This window comes from Schistocerca gregaria, chromosome 2 (assembly GCF_023897955.1).
Source record: "Schistocerca gregaria isolate iqSchGreg1 chromosome 2, iqSchGreg1.2, whole genome shotgun sequence".
NCBI classification, from domain to species: Eukaryota; Metazoa; Arthropoda; class Insecta; order Orthoptera; family Acrididae; genus Schistocerca; species Schistocerca gregaria.
In genome coordinates this window covers 1044886315-1044906836 of record NC_064921.1, presented here as the reverse complement: position 1 = coordinate 1044906836, position 20522 = coordinate 1044886315, and the positions used below count along the sequence as shown (strand labels likewise).

The 20522-nt window shown below is 41.9% G+C and overlaps 1 protein-coding gene across 1 annotated transcript in view; it reads left to right on the top strand.

Annotated features, from left to right (window-relative positions):
• Window positions 1-3527, top strand: part of LOC126335564 (sodium-independent sulfate anion transporter-like) — a 125263-nt gene extending 121736 nt beyond the window's left edge. The window contains exon 13 of the mRNA XM_049998988.1: window positions 819-3527. Coding sequence (XP_049854945.1) covers window positions 819-883 — 65 coding nt within the window. The 3' untranslated portion in view covers window positions 884-3527. The remainder of the gene's footprint in view (window positions 1-818) is intronic.
• The last annotated feature ends 16995 nt before the right edge of the window (window positions 3528-20522 follow it).

Below are 20522 nucleotides of genomic sequence, written 5' to 3'. Positions count from 1 at the left end.
TTCCTGCCAGTACTTTGGAGGCTGCCTGCAATGGTTTCCCTGTGGGTGATGGGTTCACTAGTTCCCTACAACAGGACTGGTATACTTATTTGTCAGGGGCCAGTCTTTTGTAACATTTTCATGTCATGTGTTTTTAACTGTTATAGTTGATTTATTAACAAAGAGATAGAGGGGCTGGCCAGTATTTACCTCAGCTCAGTACAGCCGATAAATACACAAAAAACAACCGAAAACTTACATTCCTAGCTTTCTGAATAAATGTTCCTTCATCAGGGAGGAGAGAGGGGAAAGAAAGGGAAGAAGGGAAAGTGGATTTAGTTACTCACAACCCAGGTTATGAAGCAACAGGGAAAGGAAAACAGGGAGGGTAGCAAGGATGGATGCATGGTTGTCAGAGGGAAGCCAAAGATATTCTACTGTAAGTACTGTGCCAGCTTCAAACCAAAGAGGATGCATATAGAAGTAAAGAGGTATACAGTATAAAGATAAACACAACTATGTAGGATGAAAAGATGCATGAATGACTGAAGAGGAAAGGGAAAGAGGAGAAGACTGAAGAGTAAACGTAGGTTCTGTCCAGGGGGATGGCGGGATGAAAGGATGTGTTGGAGTGCAAGTTTTTGTGTATCTACCAGCTGTACTGAGCAGAGGTAAGTACTGGCCAGCCCCTCTATCTCTTTGTTAGTATTTGTTTCACATCTTTATATGAGACTTTCCATTAATCATATAGTTGATTTATTAGAGGTTTAAAATATTTCCTGTATATGCAAGTACAAAAAAGCTCAAATATGTGAATTAATTTGTGTTTTGTTTCACAGCTCACAAAAAGTACATGGCTGCACGTAACGGTATTTCTGAACTCAGTTTTGTTAGTACAGGATGACTACCACAAGAAGCTTACAAGAATCCTCATTAACTTGAAAATGGAGCTTCCTCAAGTGCAAATGTTTAAGTATGAATCAGTATTATGCTTTGAGAAATGAGATTAGCAAAATGTGTGCTGAAACTGAAGACATATTTATATTAGTTCTAGTCAAAATACATGCCAACTGCTTTCCAACACAATTGAAATAAGGACAAAATACGTTATTAAGTAGTAGTATGTGCAAAGCTAAAAACCAATAATATATTCACTTTCTTCTCAAAAGCCTAAGTACAAAAGTGTCTGTCATTACAACAGTGACAATATCAGTAGATAAATCAAATGTGTTACACACTTACTTTCCACAAAAAGAAAGCTGTGAAGTATTTGCTTTGAACTGATTTGTCGGATAAACATTGCCAATCTTTATGACCATTTATGTTAATTTGGGACTGTTTCATTATTAATGAACAGTTATAATACTCAAAGTACATGGAGCAAAAATTTCAACTGTACAAGCAGATGCTAGATGCTTCTCCTAACATTTGGATTAAAACTGCACCTGTTCTCAAAGTTTCATTGTGACTGGCTTGGAAACCCAGTTATAAGATGCTGAAACATCTCACAAACTAATATCAGCCTATTGTGCTGAACATAATGAACGAATACTGGTTTAAGGATTTTGGATATATCTGTAAGGGCAATCTGCATAACTCTGCAGAAGTAAGGGCAGCAATGAACTGCATGTTATGGATTTAAACAAACAGCGTACTCAGATACTGTACAATTAATTTGTTATTGTCATAACTGAAACACTGAACAATTTATAAGGATGTTACAATGAGTTTTTGTCAGTATCTTGTCATGCATTCTTGCTGGAAGTTGCCTCTCATTCTACTAATTGCTAGGATTGGTTTATGTGTATTGTAAACAAATTAATGTGGTTAGACATTGTCTACTGAACAACTACAACCTTTTGTAAGGGAAACTGAGTCCAAGCCTTAGCATGTGCTTACTTTATGTATACCAATTCAAATACAGAATTACCTGCTTTTTTGTTGAATATAGTCTGTTGATTACACACATTCTCTTTAAGGATCAACAGTATAGTGTTTTTGTCTGTGTAGCTAGGGTTACTGCAGAAAACATAAAAGAATTTTTTTTCTTTTTTTCCAGGGAATGTAGCCCTATTATCAATTAGCTTTCTAATTTACAACAGTGAACTGTGAGCTATAAATTTTTAGATAAGTAATATAATGATCTCATTTTCCTGCACTGCTGATTATTTCTGTTGCTCATCTCTCAACTAACAGTGGAGATTATATACTGAAGAGTCAAAGGAACTGGTACACCTACCTAATATCATGTAGGGTCTACATGAGTACACAGAAGTACCACAACATGATGCTGCATGGACTTGACTAATGTCTGATGTAGAGCTGGAGGGATTTGACACCATGAATCCTGCAGGGCTATCCATAAATCCATCGTATGGGGGATTGGAGATCTCTTCTGAACTGCACGTTGCAAAGCAATAATATTCATATCAGGGGAGTTTGGTGGCCAGCAGAAGTGTTTAAACTCAGAAGAGTGTTCCAGGAGCCACTCTGTAGCAATTATGGATGTGTGGGGGGTTGCATTGCCTTGCTGGAATCGCCCAAGTCCATCGGAATGCGCAATGGACATGAACGGATGCAGGTGATCAGAAAGGATGCTTACGTATGTGTCACCTGTCAGAGTCGTATCTAGACATTATCAGGGATCCCACATCACTCACGCTGCACATGCCTCACATCATTACAGAGCCTCCACCTGCTTGAACAGTCCTCTGCTGACATGCAGGGTCCATGGATTTATGAGGTTGTCTCCATACCCGTACATGTCCAACCACTCGATACAATTTGAAACAAGATTCATCTGACCAGGCAGCATGTTTCCTGTCATCAACAGTCCAATGTCAGTGTTGACAGACCAAGATGAGGCACAGAGCTTTGTGTCATGCAGTCATCAAGGGTACACGAGTGGGCCATCAGCTCTGAAAGCCCATAACAATGATGTTTCATTGAATGATTCACACACTGACACTTGTTGATGGCCCAGCATTGAAATCTGCAGCAACTTGCAGAAGGGTTGCACTTCTGTCATGTTGAATGATTCTCTTCAATCATTGTTGGTCCCATTCTTGCAGGATCTTTTCCAGCTGTAGCAATGTTGAAGATTTGATGTTTTACCAGATTCCTGATATTCATCATACACTTGTGAAATGGCTGTATGGGAAAATCCCCACTTCATCACTACCTCGGAGATGCTGTGTCCCATCGCTCGTGCGCCGACTACTATGCCACTTTCTAACTCATTTAAATCTTGATAACCTGCCACTGTAGCAACAGTAACCAATCTAACAACTGCACCAGCCACTTCTTGTCTTATATAGGCACTGCCGACTGCAGTGCCGTATTCTGCTTATTTACATATCTCTGTATTTGAATACACATCCGTATACCAGTTTCTTTGGCACTTCAGTGTATTTTAAATTGATTATTCTAGCACCATCATCTTACAGCATTAATAACAAATCTACTTATAAATGTTTCTGATTTTGAAAAGATAGTTTTGATATTTGATTTTTATGCTGGCAAATAAAAAATTCTTTGTCGCAATTAGAGTTTGCCTTGTTTTCTCATTTAAAAAAATATTAGATTGTGTTTAAATATTTTTATACAGTAAAACATGTTGTGCAAAAAAGCACCCTATTGTTTTAAATGGTGTATGCCAAACATTTTCCAAGATCATCATGTATAATTTACTTGAAAAATATTTATAGTTTCTGTTATGCCAATAAATTTATAAGTTTTAAACAATTTGTATTGATGTAATATAGTTATATATCGACCATCATGACTACACACTGATGAACAAAAGCATTATGATCACCTGCTTTATAGCATGTTGGTCAATCTTTGGAACACAATATAGCAGTTATTCTGTGAGTCACGCATTTCACAGGTCCTTGTTAGGTTTCCAGAGGTATGTGGAACCAGAAGTTTACACAAAGATCATGCAATTCCTGTAAATTCTGGGTCGGTTGTTTTTGGGTGTGGAGCTGGCACCTGGTAGTACCCCAGATGATTTCCATCGTGTTTAGATTAGGCAAATATGGTGACCTCGAACTGCAGGAGCACAATTCTGGCCTTGTGACATGGACAGTTATCTGATTGGATGGTGTCACTGTCCTCACATGAAGGAATGTAGGTGACCCACAATAATGTTCTCGTATTCCTTACTATTATGGTGTCTTCAATCACTACCATAGATCTCATGGAAGTCCACACTAATGCTCCCCGATAACAGGTAATATAACACTGTCTCCAATAATCTGTGTAAGTGATGCCGTGCATGGTGCAAACTGCCATTTGCCGGGATAGTGTCGCATCCGCCCACGGTGATCGACCTGAATGGTATGGTACAAAGCACTTTTGCCTCCACAAAAATTGTGCTGTCTCCAGATCTGCCACAGATCATTGCCTCCCCTGCTTTACAGAGTAGCCAAGTTGTTTACCTCCACATTTTAAGATGATGTGTGGGCATTCAACACCTTATTGCCTACTTGAGATGTCACCATCGAATCATTTTCTGTAGATCCTCTTTATAGTAGCACATGAACAGCCAACTGACTTCACCAATTCTGAGATCTTTCTGCTATAAAAAATATGCCCTTTGCCACAGTCACTTATCTCAGTTGATTTCCATATTGGCAGCCTATATTGTTGCTTGAATGATTCTCCATTCATCTCTACCCCATTTATATACTTCCAAAACCACATTTTGTACTCACAACAAAGCCAGATAGTATTCAGTCTGTCATGTCCCACCAGTTAGTGAGTGGTTAAAAACGGTTTAAATTCCATGTGAATATCTTGCCTTCAGTGTTCCTCAACAACTGCATACATGAGATAGAATATGCTTGTTCAGTAAATACAGGATACCATAATGGATTTCACTACAATGATGTAAGTCACAACTAAAGTAAAGTATGTAGATTTATTCACTTCAAAAACTGTATTCTTATGAGCTGATGATCAATCTTTGGTGTAATAAGCCTCGTTGTTACTACTACAGCTAACCGATGTTAGCACATACTACACTGCTGATATTAAATAGTCCAGATGCAATAATCTGATAGAAATGCTTGTGTGAGATCCATTGCATTGTTCAACACTAATACTCAACAAAGTACGAATATAAAGTCACATAGCATTCTGCCTTTTGTGATATTAAATCAAATTGTTTAACACTCAAAAATAATCTGTCACTGCACTGGTCTAATACACTGTTTTAGACAATGTCCAACACATGAGCTGCTCTATTGTAAATCCAAACCTGAATCATGCACCAAGAACTTATCTCAACTGTACACACAGATCTGTCCTCTAGTGGGTCCAACACTTATCTGCCCTAACAATACTCAAGGTCAAGTATTTATACTCTTCCTACAATGTACTATTGGTTATAATAATGCAAAACATAATTCATAATATGAAATAGTTTAAAAACATTATCAATCACTCTATAATTATCCCTACTTTGCTAGAAGAAGTTTAAGACATTTTATCAACACATAAAAATCATATTAATATTGAAATTGCAGAAATAAGCATTCTAACAAAGCTAAATGATCAGTTATATCTATTTTGTTAATTAAGCTTGAGATTTAATTTCTACCATTTTCACATGATGAGAAAGAAATATATTGTTCTTTTATCTAAACAATTTCCATGTATTAATTTCCTGAATCTGATTTTGATTGTTGATGGTCAAAGGGTATTGTAACTACTATTGTTTGAAATTGCTATTATTCTTCTAAAAGCTTTTTTCCTGTTATCAAAAAGTAATTGAATTTAATTATAGCTGGAGATATAAGAGTATTGAGCTAGTAATACATAATGCAGGGGTGGTACCCATAAACCTGGAATGTTACAAGTCTGAGGTGGGCAGTGGTCATAATGTTTGATTTCATCAGCATATAACTGTATTACAGTAGCTCAGAATGGGCGAAAACTTGAAACATGTGCTGCCATAAATGAACTTATTAAAATAGGTGGCTCGTTGAAACATTTTTTCTTCAAGCAATTTAATACACAACTATGGAGCTAAACTGCTTTTTCATAGATAAATGAATGTCATTATTTTCAATGCAATGAAATAACACTTGGACCAGTGAATTTGATTTGCGGCTTTTCATTATATCATTGTGCTAAGCACATCAGTTGGCAGCATAAAATTTGCAACTAAGCAGTGGAGACACAAGAAGTGCAACCTACTGTTTATAAAGAAATGGATTATAAGATTTGTTAGCTAAGGAGATAATGTGGGCAACATTATGATATTAGGATTCTTATAGTTCCTGTTGTCTATCAACTTTGTCATTAGTATGCTGTACTGGAAATCTAGACACATTTAAGAAATGTGAAATGGCGAGCAACAGTGGGAAATAGCATGCAGGGGAGCAAAGAATGCCAGTGTGCAGTTTTTTGTGATGTGGAAGATGCCCCACTGGAGGACTGGGTGAAACTGGCTGGAAGTAGTGGTGCATGTCTGCATGAACAATGCCACTGCTTGGGTTTCTGAGGCCGTCCTCAGTTTGTTGCAGTGGATACCTGATTTGGTGACGACAACAAGCATCACATGTGGGGTGCAGGTTAAGTGGATTGTTTGGAGCACCATACATAGGGCTGATTGTGGTCCTCTGATGTAGAGCAGAGTGGAAGGTCTAAACTAAAGGCTCAAATGATTCTGTGATAGTACTGGGTGTGAATTTCATGACCTACACTACCGGGTGCAGAATTGTAAGTTTTACCTTAACAGGTCATGTGTGCACTATATGCAGGAAGTGGCTACATGGGTAGTGGAGTATGTGTGGCATGCACATGGAGGTTTTTTTGGCTAGAGGGGACTCCAGTTGGGATCAGAGATGAACTGCCTGCCAGAATCAAAGTTACATCAGCCACAATGTTTATCTTCCCAGATTGGATACAGAAAAAGCTAATATGATCTTAATAAACTGCAGGAGCATCCAATGAAAGGTCACAGAATTAGTATCAATTATTGAACATTTTAATGCCCAGATAAGATTAAAAACAGAAAGTTGGTTGAAACTGGAAGTGGATAGGAGGCAAAAAAATACTAAGTTGGAATATGCGTCATAAGACTAGGTTAGTTCACCAGTGGTGGTGCCACATTTATTGAAATACAGAATTTGATTCTACACAGATTATGCAAAAGAACTTGCTCCCCTTCTAGTAGCAGTTTATTGTTGATTGCTGGATCAATGCAAGGTACATAGTGACTTGAAAAAAGTGCAGGTTGTTCCCATTTTCAAGAAAGGTCACAGGACGATGAAGTCAAGGGAAGTGTTCGATTCCAGTGGATATTGTTTTAAGTTGATTTTGGGAAGGATGTGGTCATTTTATTTTATCGTTTTTGTCATTTGGTTTAGTGGCGTGTGTTTATTCTTAGTTTGTCCCCATTCAAAAACCCCCATTTTCCCCAGCTTTCCCATTATTTTTTTTAAATATTTGTTTTGATGGTTTTTCAATTTATTTTTGTGTGTTGTTGACACGTTTATGTAATGACGTCATAGTCACGATATGGGAGTTGTGAATGCTCGTTTCTGCCACATTGGTGACGTCATTGGTCAAAGCAGACGGGTGGAATCGGATGTTTCCGTTAACCCCACAGTAGTGCTATATCTGTGGGTAGCTGTATATTGTTGCACAGATTGGATTCCGGAAGAATGGAGAAATGGAGGAATAAATTCACACTCAGTTTATTCGCTGATGATGCGTCTGCCATCATCGAAAGCAATCACTCAGAACAGATTCCCTCAACTGTCACAAATCTACTAGACTGTTTAGAAAACAGGTTCAAACTAAATGGGTTAGAACTGAATATTGGAAGAACACATTTACTACAGTTTAAAACTAAAAACGCTAAGATAAATGAAATTCATATTACCTGCAGAAACCGGGAACTGAAAGAATCAGATTGTGTTACATTTTTAGTAATAAATTTGCACCAAAATTTATCCTGGTCTTCATATATAGAATACTTAGAAAATAAATTAAACAGCCAGACCTTTGCTATAAAGATTTTGTCATATTCAACTAGCATGGAGATAAGAAAAGTATTTTATCATAGCTATTTTGAAGCTGTTATAAGGTGTGGCTATCTTTTGGGGTAATAAAAGCAAAATCATTAGAATATTAAAATTAAAATAATCAGTTGTTAGAAATATGTGTAAAGCAAGACCAAAAGAATCTTGTCGCCCACTGTTAAGAAATCTAAAAATAATAAGTGCCCCCAGTTTATACATCTATGAACTTATTATTTTCATTTACAGTAACCCTTCGTTATTCATAGACAACAGTTTTAAGCATCAATACAGCACTAAAAATAAGACAAACTTCATGCTTCCTACTCACAGGTTAATGTTATATGCACAAATCCCAGAATATATGGGCATGAAAACTACAACATGCTAAAAAAGAAACAAATAAACAGCATGAAGCTAGGGCAACTGAAACCAAAGCTGCACAAGTTATTAGTGGAGAAATGTTATTACTCTGTAGAAGAATTTATGAATGGTGATGTGGAAGTCTGAGCAAGGAAACATCACCTGTAAATTAAGTTTGTGTTAAGTTTTGTGTCAAATAAATGATTGAAAAAATATCTTCACTACATAAACGCTGTTGTTATATGTTTCTTTGTAATACATATAAACTGGAGTGTCGATGTATTGTTTTTGTAATACTGTATAAACAAATTGTAATTGAAATGTAGATGTAATTTTGATGAGTGCCCAGTACATCAGATCTTTGATTTGACTTAGTATGTTATGGGATAATAAAAATTATGATTCTGATTCTGTCAGGTGGGAGAGCTGCCTGGGGAAGAGTAACAGTACACAAACAAAATGTGACAGACAGACTGGACAAGACAACAAATCAGGATGGGGACAAACAACTGAAACAATAACAAGGCACTATGCAAAGCTGTCACCTCAATTATGACAAAAAGGTCAAGAGCAGCAGGGAGATAAATCCAAAATGTGAACAGAGAGAGCAACTGGCTGACAAGCAAGGTAGTTACCAACAGTCGTGGTACAGCAAAGATATATATGAAAGTATCAAGTGCAAGCATGGAACAGACTGGTTGTGCTTCTTTGTTGCTGCCTATATACCGTGTGCATACCGGGTGGAGTCATTCCAGATGTGGAAAGGGTCCTCCCGGATGCCATGAAGAGCACAGGGTGCAGCCAACTGCAGATGGCGGCTCACGTCGGTACCAGTGATAAGTGTCACTTTGGATCAGAAGAGATTCTGTTTGGTTTCGAGCGGCTAACAGAAGTGGTAAAGGCTGCCAGCCTTGCTTGCAAGATGAAAGCAGAGCTGACCATTTGCAGCATAGTTGACAGGATCGATTGTGGACCTCTGGTACAGAGCCGAGTGGAGGGTCTGAATATGAGGCTCAGATGGTTCTGCAACTGTGTAGCCTGCAGACTCCTCGACTTGCGCCAAAGGGTGTTTGGGTCTCGGGCTCTGCTGAATAGGTCAGGGGTCCACTATAGGCAGGAGGCGGCTACAAGGGTAGCAGGGGCTGTGTGGCGTGGACTGGGCGATTTTTTTATGTTAGAGGGTCTCAGGAAACACAAGAAGGGCTTCAGTCACAAAGGGTACAGGCTGAACACAGGAAAAACGTACGTGGCGCCGATGAGGTCGACACCAGCATCGATATACGTTTGTCTCTAGATTATGAGCATCGTCTTTGGACACTAAGCTAAGATTAACTTTGCTCTCTTCTGCCATTGGCCGTTCTTTGTAAGCCTTGCTTGTGTAAAAAGGTGAATACATGAACTACTGTTAAAAAGGTGTTGTTTGGTGCACCGACCTGAACTTCCACCTCACTGGTGGCCCCGGCGTGATCTGAACATGCAGCCGGCCAGATTTTGGCTCTGCAGTTCTTCTCGCGCAAGCTCAGCAACACACAACGGAAATATTCCGCATTTGACATGGAGTTGATGGCAGTCTATGAAGCGATCATGCATTTTAAGACAGATGTTGAGGGACGCCCTTTCTATGTTTTAACAGGCCACAAACCCTGGCTACGGCCATTACAAACCTGCCAGCTGACCCGCCTCCTCGCCGCTTCAGATACATGGACTTCATATCTCAGTTCACCACCGATGTCAGACACATAAAGGGTGCTGACAATATAGTTGCGGATTTCCTTTCACGAGTCGACGCTGTCCATTCGCTGTTAAACCTCTCTGAACTGCCTAACCTCCAACCCGCCAATGAGGAAAGACAAAACCTGATTTCAGACTCTACTTCTTCACTACACTTCATCCGCACCACTTTCCCTGGCCTTTCTGGTGAGATCTGTTGTGACAACAGTACGGGCACATTACGCCCCCTCATCCCAACCACACTCCATCAATCTGTCTTCAACGCTCTGCATAATTTAGCCCACCCTGGTGTTCACGCGTCCTCCCACCTTGTAAAGCAGCAATTTCTGTGGAGAAATGTCAACAATGATTGCCAGCAATGGGCACACTCCTGCATTGCGTACCAACGATGCAAAGTACACAAGCACACTTCACACCCCCCCTTGGCACCTTTTCCATCCCTCTGGGCGTTTACAGCATATTCATATTGACATCGGCAGCCTCTATCCCCCTCTAATGGCTCTCGTTATGTTCTCTTGTCTATCGACTTAACAACTCGCTGGGTCGAGGCTGTCCCCGTCCCCAATATAACGACAGAAATTGTTGCTCGAGCTTTCGTCAAGTCATGGGTATCACATTTCGGATGTCCAGCTATCATCACGACTGACCAGGGCAGACAATTTGAGTCGGCCCTGTTCAATGAGATTTGCAACATTTGCAGCATCCGGCACATCCATACCACAGCAAATCACCCGCAAAGTAACGAGCTAGTTGAGTGCTGGCACTGCACTTTCTAGGCGGCTCTTCGAGGACACGACTCTCTTTGGACGGAGGCCCTTTCCCTTGTGCTACTCGGCATTCGTGCGATCTATAAGGAAGACCTAAAAGGCACAATAGCCGAGTTCGTATATGGCCAGAACATTGTTCTCCCTGGCGAACTTGTGAGCCCTTCCACTTCTCTCCCTCAGCCTGACTTACCTTCCTTCATGACCATATCAGACGCCACTTCATCAAACTCCATATCCCTCCACCCAGTAGCCATTCCCACCCTAAGGTTCAAGTCCTGTAATCTACAGACAATTGCGAGTATGTCATGCTCAGAGATGACACTGTCCGTGCTCCCCTCCAACCTCCATTTACCAGCCCGTACCGAGTTCTCCGGCGCTCAGCCAACACCTATGTCATCCAGATGAAAGATTCAGCTGTCACAGTCTCTATCAACAGACTTAAGCCAGCTCATGTCAAGCCTTCTTCTATCCCCCTTCTGGTCACGACCACGCCACTCACTGTTGTGGCTCATGATGCTCTGACCACTCCCTCCACATCGGACTTACACACTCTGTCGAGTGACTTCCAGTTCCAATCGTCGAGCTCTCCTCCGACCTCGCCATCCACTCTGCTTTCACGCACTCCGTCGAGTGGCCACATGCTCCCCACGTTGAGCTTACCTATGATCACGCCCTCACCGCCAGCCCCCTTGCAGTACCTTTGACCTATCCACCGTTGCCTGCCTTGCCTTGTTGAGGTTTCTCAGGCCCCCGCCCCCCCCCCCCCCCCCCCACCCATCTTGAAAGTGCCCTCTCTCGAGGTGTTTGTGCCTGTCCCCTTGGACATAATCCATGACATCTCAATAACACTGTGCGATGATACACTGTTCGTCGTGTGTTTCCCTTCATCCAGAGCTCACGACACAACCTCTGCCATTCCCTGTCACCTGGTGAAATGAGTTCCCCTCCAGCTGAGTGACTTCCAGCTCCAATTGTCAAGCTCTCCGCCAACCTCGCCCCCAATTCCAGTCTCACGCACTCCGTCGAGTGACCCCATGCTCCCCACATCAAGCTTATCTACGATCACGCCCTTGCCGCCGGGACTTTCGACCTGTCCTCCGTCACCTGCCTCACCCTGTCGAGGTTTCTCACCCCCCCCCCCCCCCCATCTGGAATGTGCCCTCACTTGAGGTGTTTGTGCCTGTTCCCCCAGACATAACCCACGACATCTCTATAATACTATGTGATGATACACTGTTCGTAATGTGTTCCCCACAACCTCTGCCATTCAGTGCCACCTGGGGAAATCTGTTCCCCTCTCGCCCGATGTTGACCTGGACATGCTTTGTGAGTTTGCCACACCCACACACATCATCGTTGTTGTTCCGTTCCCCTCGCAAACCGCCAGCCTACCTGTCGCCACATGACCAGTACGACGCCTGGCACGCTTCAACGAGTTCCAGGTTCGGTGGCCGAAACTTCCTTCACGTCATCTACCCATCCCCGACAACGCTGTCAAGATGGCCATGGTCCGGCTCCCGTGCACCACCCATGCCGACGCCTTGGTCACCCTCCTCCCCCCCCCCCCCTTGGCCTCTCAAGAGTACTCTGTACTGCTGTGGTGGGCAGGGGGGGGGGGGGGGGTATGTGGCACCAATGAGGTCGAGACCAGCATCAATATACATTTGTGTCTAGTCTCTGAGCATCGTCTTTGGAAGCTAAGCTAAGCTAAGATTATCTTTGCTCTCTTCCGTCATTGCGCAGTTCTTTGTAAGCCTTGCTTGTCTAAAGAGGCGAATAAATGAACTACTGTTAAAAAGGTGTTGTTTGGTGTAACCCACCTTAACTTCCACCTCACGTAGATACAGGAAACACTGGTATCACTGTTTTAAATCGTCGCAGCTCTGTTGGGAAAGTACCAGAGCCCCAAGCGCTAATAGAAAGCACTGATGCACGAATCGTTATAGGCACTGACAGCTGGCTAAAGTCGGATATAAGCCCAGCCGAAATTTTTGCGAAGAACCTAATGGTGTTCCGAAAGGAAAGGCTAAACACGGTTGGTGATGGCTTGTTTGTTGCTATCGGAAGTAGTTTAACTTGTGACAGAATTGAAGTAGATGCTTCCTGTGAGTTAGTGTGGACAGAAGTCATTGTTGGCAACCGGAATAAAATAATAATTGGATCCTTTTAACGGCCTCCAAATTCAGATGATACAGTTGCTGAAAGGATCAAAGAAAACTTGAGTCTGATTCCAAACATACGATAACAGTTGGTGGTGACTTTAATTTACCCTCAATATGTTGGTGAAAACACATGTTTAGTTCCAAAGGTACACATAAAATGTCACCCGAAACTGTGTTAACCACATTCTCTGAAAATTATTTCGAGCAGTTAATTCATGAGCCCAAGCAAATAGTAAACGGTTGTGAAAACACACTTGACCTCTTAGCAACAAATAATCCTGAGTTAAAACGAGCATCAAAACCAATTCAGGGAGTAGCGAACACAGGGCTGTCGTAGCAAGATTGAATATTGTAATCCCCAAATCCTTGAAAAATTAACAAAAAATTTACCTATTCAAAAAAGCAGATAAAATTCACTTGACACCTTTCTGAGAGACAATCCCCACTCATTCCATATTAATAATATAAGTATAGACAGATGTGGCTAAAATTCAAAGAAATAGTATCGGCAGAAATTGAGAGATTTATACCAAATAAATTAACAAACAAGGGAGCTGATCCTCCTTGGTACACAAAATGTGTTAGAACACTGTTGCAGAAACAACAAAACAAACATGCAAAATTTAAACAAATGTAAAATCCCCAAGATTGGATGTTCTGGTCATATGTGAAGTATGTTAGCAGCAAGAAACAATCAATGCCTTCTCTGTGTGATAGCAATGGAGATACTATCGAAGACAATGCTGTCAAAGCTGTGGTACTAAAGACAGCCTTCCGAAATGCCTTCATAAAAGAAGACGAAGTAATTATTCCAGAAATCGAATCGAGAACAGCTGCAAACATAAGTAACGTAGAAGTAAATATCCTCGAAGTAGTGAAGCAACTTAAATCACTTAATAAAAGCAAGTCTTTTGGTTCAGACTGTATACCAATTAGGTTCCTTTCAGAGTATGCTGATGCATTAGCTCCATACTTCACAATCATATACAAGCGTTTGCTCGACGAAAGATCCGTACCTAAAGACTGGAAGGTTGCATAGGTCACACCAATATTCAAGAAAGGTAGTAGGATGTGGTGTGCGTACTGTAAAACCTTCATTACACACACCATCAGATTATTTGACTTGTTGCTCTAACGAAGTAGGTGAGTGTCAGCAATATGTCTCGTGGTCTTATCGTGGTTTGTTTATCTTCTGCCGTTAGGTCAGACGGTAGAAATGACACTTACATGCTTAGAGTAGCAGATTGACGGAGACCAACTTTAAACAGAACTTGATTAATTTTCACACACATTTATTAAAATAATAACAAGCATAAAAATGACTTAACTTGGTTCTGGATGCTATTTACAACTAACAATCTTAAGTTCCTTTGGTATTGGTAGGTTAATCTTATTCTCACATATATCTCTGATACTTGAGAAAAGTGCCTATACATTTATCTTCATGGCTATGTACAGGAATATGGTAATCTTATTAGGCGCAGACTGAAGCTTGACTATAGACTGGTACAGACAAATGTAGAACTCGTACAGACTGGTGCAGACTAATGCAGACTGACTAATCGGAGGTCTGTACACTCGTTATAATAACTCGCGCATTCATGTATCAGTGCAAGAGTGTGATCCACGATGAGAAAAGGTTCTACATTAGCAGCAATCTCATTGGCTGGGTTACATATTAATATGCGGGTCGGCAGAAGCAGAATTTGGTCAGTCTCTATGGCAACGCCATCTCGTAGTGTGGAGACAGACGAGCGCTGCACCTGCACTGTTGTGTCAGCGCGTTGTGTACGCGCTGACTACGCAGAACTATGTACACAACATAGGAGTAATCCACTAAATTACATGCCCATATCGTTAACATCAATATGCAGCAGGATTTTGGAACATATATTGTGTTTGTACATAATGAATTACCTCGAAGAAAACGGTCTATTGGCACACAGTCAACATGGGTTTAGAAAACATCGTTCCTGTGAAACACAACTAACACTTTATTCACATGAAGTACTGAGTGCTATTGACAAGGGATTTCAAATCGATTCCGTATTTCTGGGTATCTGGAAGGCTTTTGACACTGTACCACACAAGCGGCTCATAGCAAAATTGCATGCTTATGGAATACTGTCTCAGTTATGTGACTGGATCTGTGATTTCCTGTCACAGAGGTCACAGTGTATTTGATGGAAAGTCATAAAGTAAAACAGAAGTGATTTCAGGTGTTCCCCAAGGTAGTGTTATAGGCTCTTTGCTGTTCCTTATCTATATAAACGATTTGGGAGACAATCTGAGCAGTCGCCTTCGGTTGTTTGCAGATGATGCTGTCGTTTATCGACTAATAAACTCACCAGAAGACCAAAACAAACTGCAAAATGATTTGGAAGAAATATCAGAATGGTGCGAAAAGTGGCAGTTGACCTTAAATAACAAAAAGTGTGAAGTCATCCACAGGAGTGCTAAAAGGAACCCGTTAAACTTCGGTTACACGATAAATCAGTCTAATCTATAAGCCATAAATTCAACTAAATACCTAGGTATTACAATTACGAAAAACTTAAATTGGAAGGAACACACAGAAAATGTTGTGGGGAAGGAAAACCAAAGATTGCGTTTTATTGGCAGGAGACTTAGAAAATGTAACAGACCTACTAAGGAGACTGCCTACACTACACTTGTCCGTCCTCTTTTGGAATACTGCTCTGCAGTGTGGGAGCCTTACAAGGTAGGACTGATGGAGTACATCGAAAAAGTTCAAAGGCAGCATGTTTTGTATTATCGTGAAATATGGGATAGAGTGTCACAGAAATGATACAGGATTTGGGATGGAAATCATTAAAAGAAAGGCGTTTTTCGTACGACGGAGTCTTCTCACGAAATTTCAGTCACAAACTTTCTCCTCCGAATGCGGAAATATGTTGTTGACACCGACTTACATAGGGAGCAACGATCACAAAGATAAAATAAGGGAAATCAGAGCTTGTACGGAAAGATATAGGTGTTCATTCTTTCCGTGCTATACGAGAATGGAATAATAGAGAATCGTGAAGGTGGTTCGATGAACCCTCTGCCAGGCACTTAAATGTGATTTGCAGAGTATCCATGTAGATGTAGACGTAGATCGGCTGCATGGAACAGTACTGGCCGTGATACCACATGGTGAGTTAGTGGTGCTCACACTGTGTGAGAACATCACAACATAGCCAAGGTGCCCTCTAATGTCAGAGGGTTTATACAAGGGCAATGTACTTGACGACAATATTATGGAAATGGAAGGTAATGTAGATGAAGATGAAATGGGAGATAAGATACTGCGTGAAGAGTTTGACAGAGCACTGAAAGACCTGAGTCGAAACAAGGCCCCGGGAGTAGACAACATTCCATTAGAACTACTGATGGCCTTGGGAGAGCCAGTCCTGACAAAACTCTACCATCTGGTGAGCAAGATGTATCAGACAGGCGAAATACCCTCAGACTTCAAGAAGAACATAATAATTCCAATCCGAAAGAAAGCGGGTGTTAACAGATGTGAAAATTACCGAACTATCAGTTTAATAAATCACAGCTGCAAAATACTAACAAGAATTATTTTCAGACAAATGGAAAAACTGGTAGAAGCGGACCTCAGGGAAGATCAGTTTGGATTCCGTAGAAATGTTGGAACACATGAGGCAATACTAACCTTACGACTTACCTTGGAAGAAAGATTAAGGAAAGGCAAACCTACATTTCTCACATTTGTAGACCTAGAGAAAGCTTTTGACAATGTTAACTGGAATACTCTCTTTCAAATTCTAAAGGTGGCAGCGGTAAAATACAGGGAGCAAAAGGCTATTTACAATTTGTACAGAAACCAGATGGCAATTATAAGAGTCAAGGGACATGAAAGGGAAGCAGTGGTTGGGAAGGGAGTGAGACAGGGTTGTAGCCTCTCCCTGATGTTATTCAATCTGTATATTGAGCAAGCAGTATAAGAAACAAAAGAAAAATTCAGATTAGGTATTGAAATTCATGAAGAAATAAAAACTTTGAGGTTCGCCGATGACATTGTAATTCTGTCAGAGACAGCAAAGGACTTCAAAGAGCAGTTGAACGGAATGGACAGTGTCTTGAAAGTAGGGTATAAGATGAACATAAGATGAAATTAAATCAGGTGATGCTGAGGGGATTAGATTAGGAAATGAGACACTTACAGTAGTAACGGAGTTTTGCTATTTAGGGAGTAAAATAACTGATGATGGTCGAAGTAGAGAGGATATAAAATGTAGACTGGCAATGGCAAGGAAAGCGTTTTGGAGAAGAGAAATTTGTTAACATCGAGTATAGATTTAAGTGTCAGGAAGTCATTTCTGAAAGTATTTGTATGGAGGGTAGCTATGTATGGAAGTGAAAAATGGACGATAAATAGTTTGGACAAGAAGAGAATAGGAGCTTTTGAAATGTGGTGCTACAGAAGAATGCTGAATATTAGATGGGTAGATCACATAACTAACAAGGAGGTATTGAATAGATTTGGGGAGAAGAGGAGTTTGTGGCAAAACTTGACAAAAAGAAGGGACTGGTTGGTAGGACATGTTTTGAGGCATCAAGGGATCACAAATTTAGCATTGGAGGGCAGCGTGGAGGGTAAAAATCGTAGAGGGAGGCCGAGAGATGAATACACTAAGCAGATTCAGAAGTATGTAGGTTGCAGTACGTACTGGGAGATGAAGCAGCTTGCACAGAATAGAGTAGCATGGAGAGCTGCATCAAACCAGTCTCAGGACTAAAGACCACAACAACAACATATTTGTTTAATGGCTTCTTGACACTGAAATCTTGTCCTCAAGTGGCTGACTCTTTCACTGCAGTTGGTATATTACACTCCTGGAAATGGAAAAAAGAACACATTGACACCGGTGTGTCAGACCCACCACACTTGCTCCGGACACTGCGAGAGGGCTGTACAAGCAATGATCACACGCACAGCACAGCGGACACACCAGGAACCGCAGTGTTGGCCGTCGAATGGCGCTAGCTGCGCAGCATTTGTGCACCGCCGCCGTCAGTGTCAGCCAGTTTGCCGTGGCATACGGAGCTCCATCGCAGTCTTTAACACTGGTAGCATGCCTCGACAGCATGGATGTGAACCGTATGTGCAGTTGACGGACTTTGAGCGAGGGCGTATAGTGGGCATGCGGGAGGCCGGGTGGACATACCGCCGAATTGCTCAACAAGTGGGGCGTGAGGTCTCCACAGTACATCGATGTTGTCGCCAGTGGTCGGCGGAAGGAGCACGTGCCCGTCGACCTGGGACCGGACCGCAGCGACGCACAGATGCACGCCAAGACCGTAGGATCCTACGCAGTGTCGTAGGGGACCGCACCGCCACTTCCCAGCAAATTAGGGACACTGTTGCTCCTGGGGTATCAGCGAGGACCATTCGCAACCGTCTCCATGAAGCTGGGCTACGGTCCCGCACACCATTAGGCCGTCTTCCGCTCACGCCCCAACATCGTGCAGCCCGCCTCGTCTTCAGCGATGAGAGTCGCTTCTGCCGTGGTGCCAATGATGGTCGTATGCGTGTTTGGCGCCATGCAGGTGAGCGCCACAATCAGGACTGCATACAACTGAGGCACACAGGGCCAACACCCGGCATCATGGTGTGGGGAGCGATCTCCTACACTGGCCGTACACCTCTGGTGATCGTCGAGGGGACACTGAATAGTGCACGGTACATCCAAACCGTCATCGAACCCATCGTTCTACCATTCCTAGACCGGCAATGGAACTTGCTGTTCCAACAGGACAATGCACGTCCGCATGTATCCCGTGCCACCCAACGTGCTCTAGAAGGTGTAAGTCAACTACCCTGGCCAGCAAGATCTCCGGATCTGTCCCCCATTGAGCATGTTTGGGACTGGATGAAACGTCGTCTCACGCGGTCTGCACGTCCAGCTCGAACGCTGGTCCAACTGAGGCCCCAGGTGGAAATGGCATGGCAAGCCGTTCCACAGGACTACATCCAGCATCTCTACGATCGTCTCCATGGGAGAATAGCAGCCTGCATTGCTGCGAAATGTGGATATACACTGTACTAGTGCCGACATTGTGCATGCTCTGTTGCCTGTGTCTATGTGCCTGTGGTTCTGTCAGTGTGATCATGTGATGTATCTGACCCCAGGAATGTGTCAATAAAGTTTCCCCTTCGTGGGACAATGAATTCACGGTGTTCTTATTTCAGTTTCCAGGAGTGTATTTTGAAGGTTTTTATGCCATCTTTTGGGAAGTGAAACACTACTGATTGGAACTTAATATGAAAAGATGCACCGAATTCCTCAAGGAGTCTCATACCCTTGTTGCTCAAGGATCAATCTTGCTTGGCGGTTATTCCTATAGTCTCCCAGATCCTAAAGATCTGATGTCATTACCTGAGGGTGGAGGGGAAAACTCAGAATGAACAAAATTCACCATAGTTGCTAGCACACAGACTCCCGACCTGTTCGCAGTAAGCATCCAGCCAATTAAGGAAGGAACTAACACTAAAGATTCAGAGGTGCACATTGGCAAACTGTCTTACTATTTTCCAATAAAAATTGCCTGCTATAAGAATCTTCATGAGAATTGTGCTCAGCTGGTTTTTGGATTTGCTAGCATAATCTTATGGACCTTACGGTGAACCCCTTAGAATGTTCTGGAACAGATGGTTTGTGTGAATTCATGGGAATACTTTCAGAGGCAGTGAGAGATACCAAAGAATTTCTCCATAGCCACTTCATACTGAACTGAACAAGTCTACAGTGGTGTGAGGGTGTAGGTTTTGATACTGATGAACAAACACTTAATTCTTATCACTCTACAGTCTGCAGTTTCAAATCATCAGTCAATGATTTTGCTATGAAGCTACATTGACTTCCTGCATCCATCGAGTTGTGCTACTCCAGCCTGAAGGTCCTGAGCCATGTACTTGTGCTGTCTAAAGGTGTGTGAATCTGTGGGGAGCAATGGCAATTTTTCTAACAGAAGTATTGTTTGTCTGCAGTAGTCATAGTATCTCTTCCTTCATCACAAATGTACTTATAATGCAGCTTTCTGCACTTAGTACACCAAGCATTTTCCTTCTTCCTGCAATCTGGGACTGTAAGCTTTTGTTGAAGACAAAGAAATCACCTCTTTGCTCACATCAGTTTGCTAATTTAAATTTATTTATTCACTCGCTGACACGTATCATCTTCTTACAGTCCTGCATCAAATGACTATGAGATTCAGAAAAGATACAGAATGATTCTACTGTTCTACTACATTTCAGAGTTGATCTTTTAGATTTTGCATGCACTTGTAGTGTGACAACCATGGGAGTAGTGCTAGAGATGATGGAAAGATCACTGCCTATCTTCGCTGGGGTGAGTGCCCTGTCCACTTCCTTATTGAGAAACACTATCAGTTGCAAAATATCCCCTTTGGATATGCAAAATATCCCCTTTGGATAGTACCACACAATTAGCATGAAT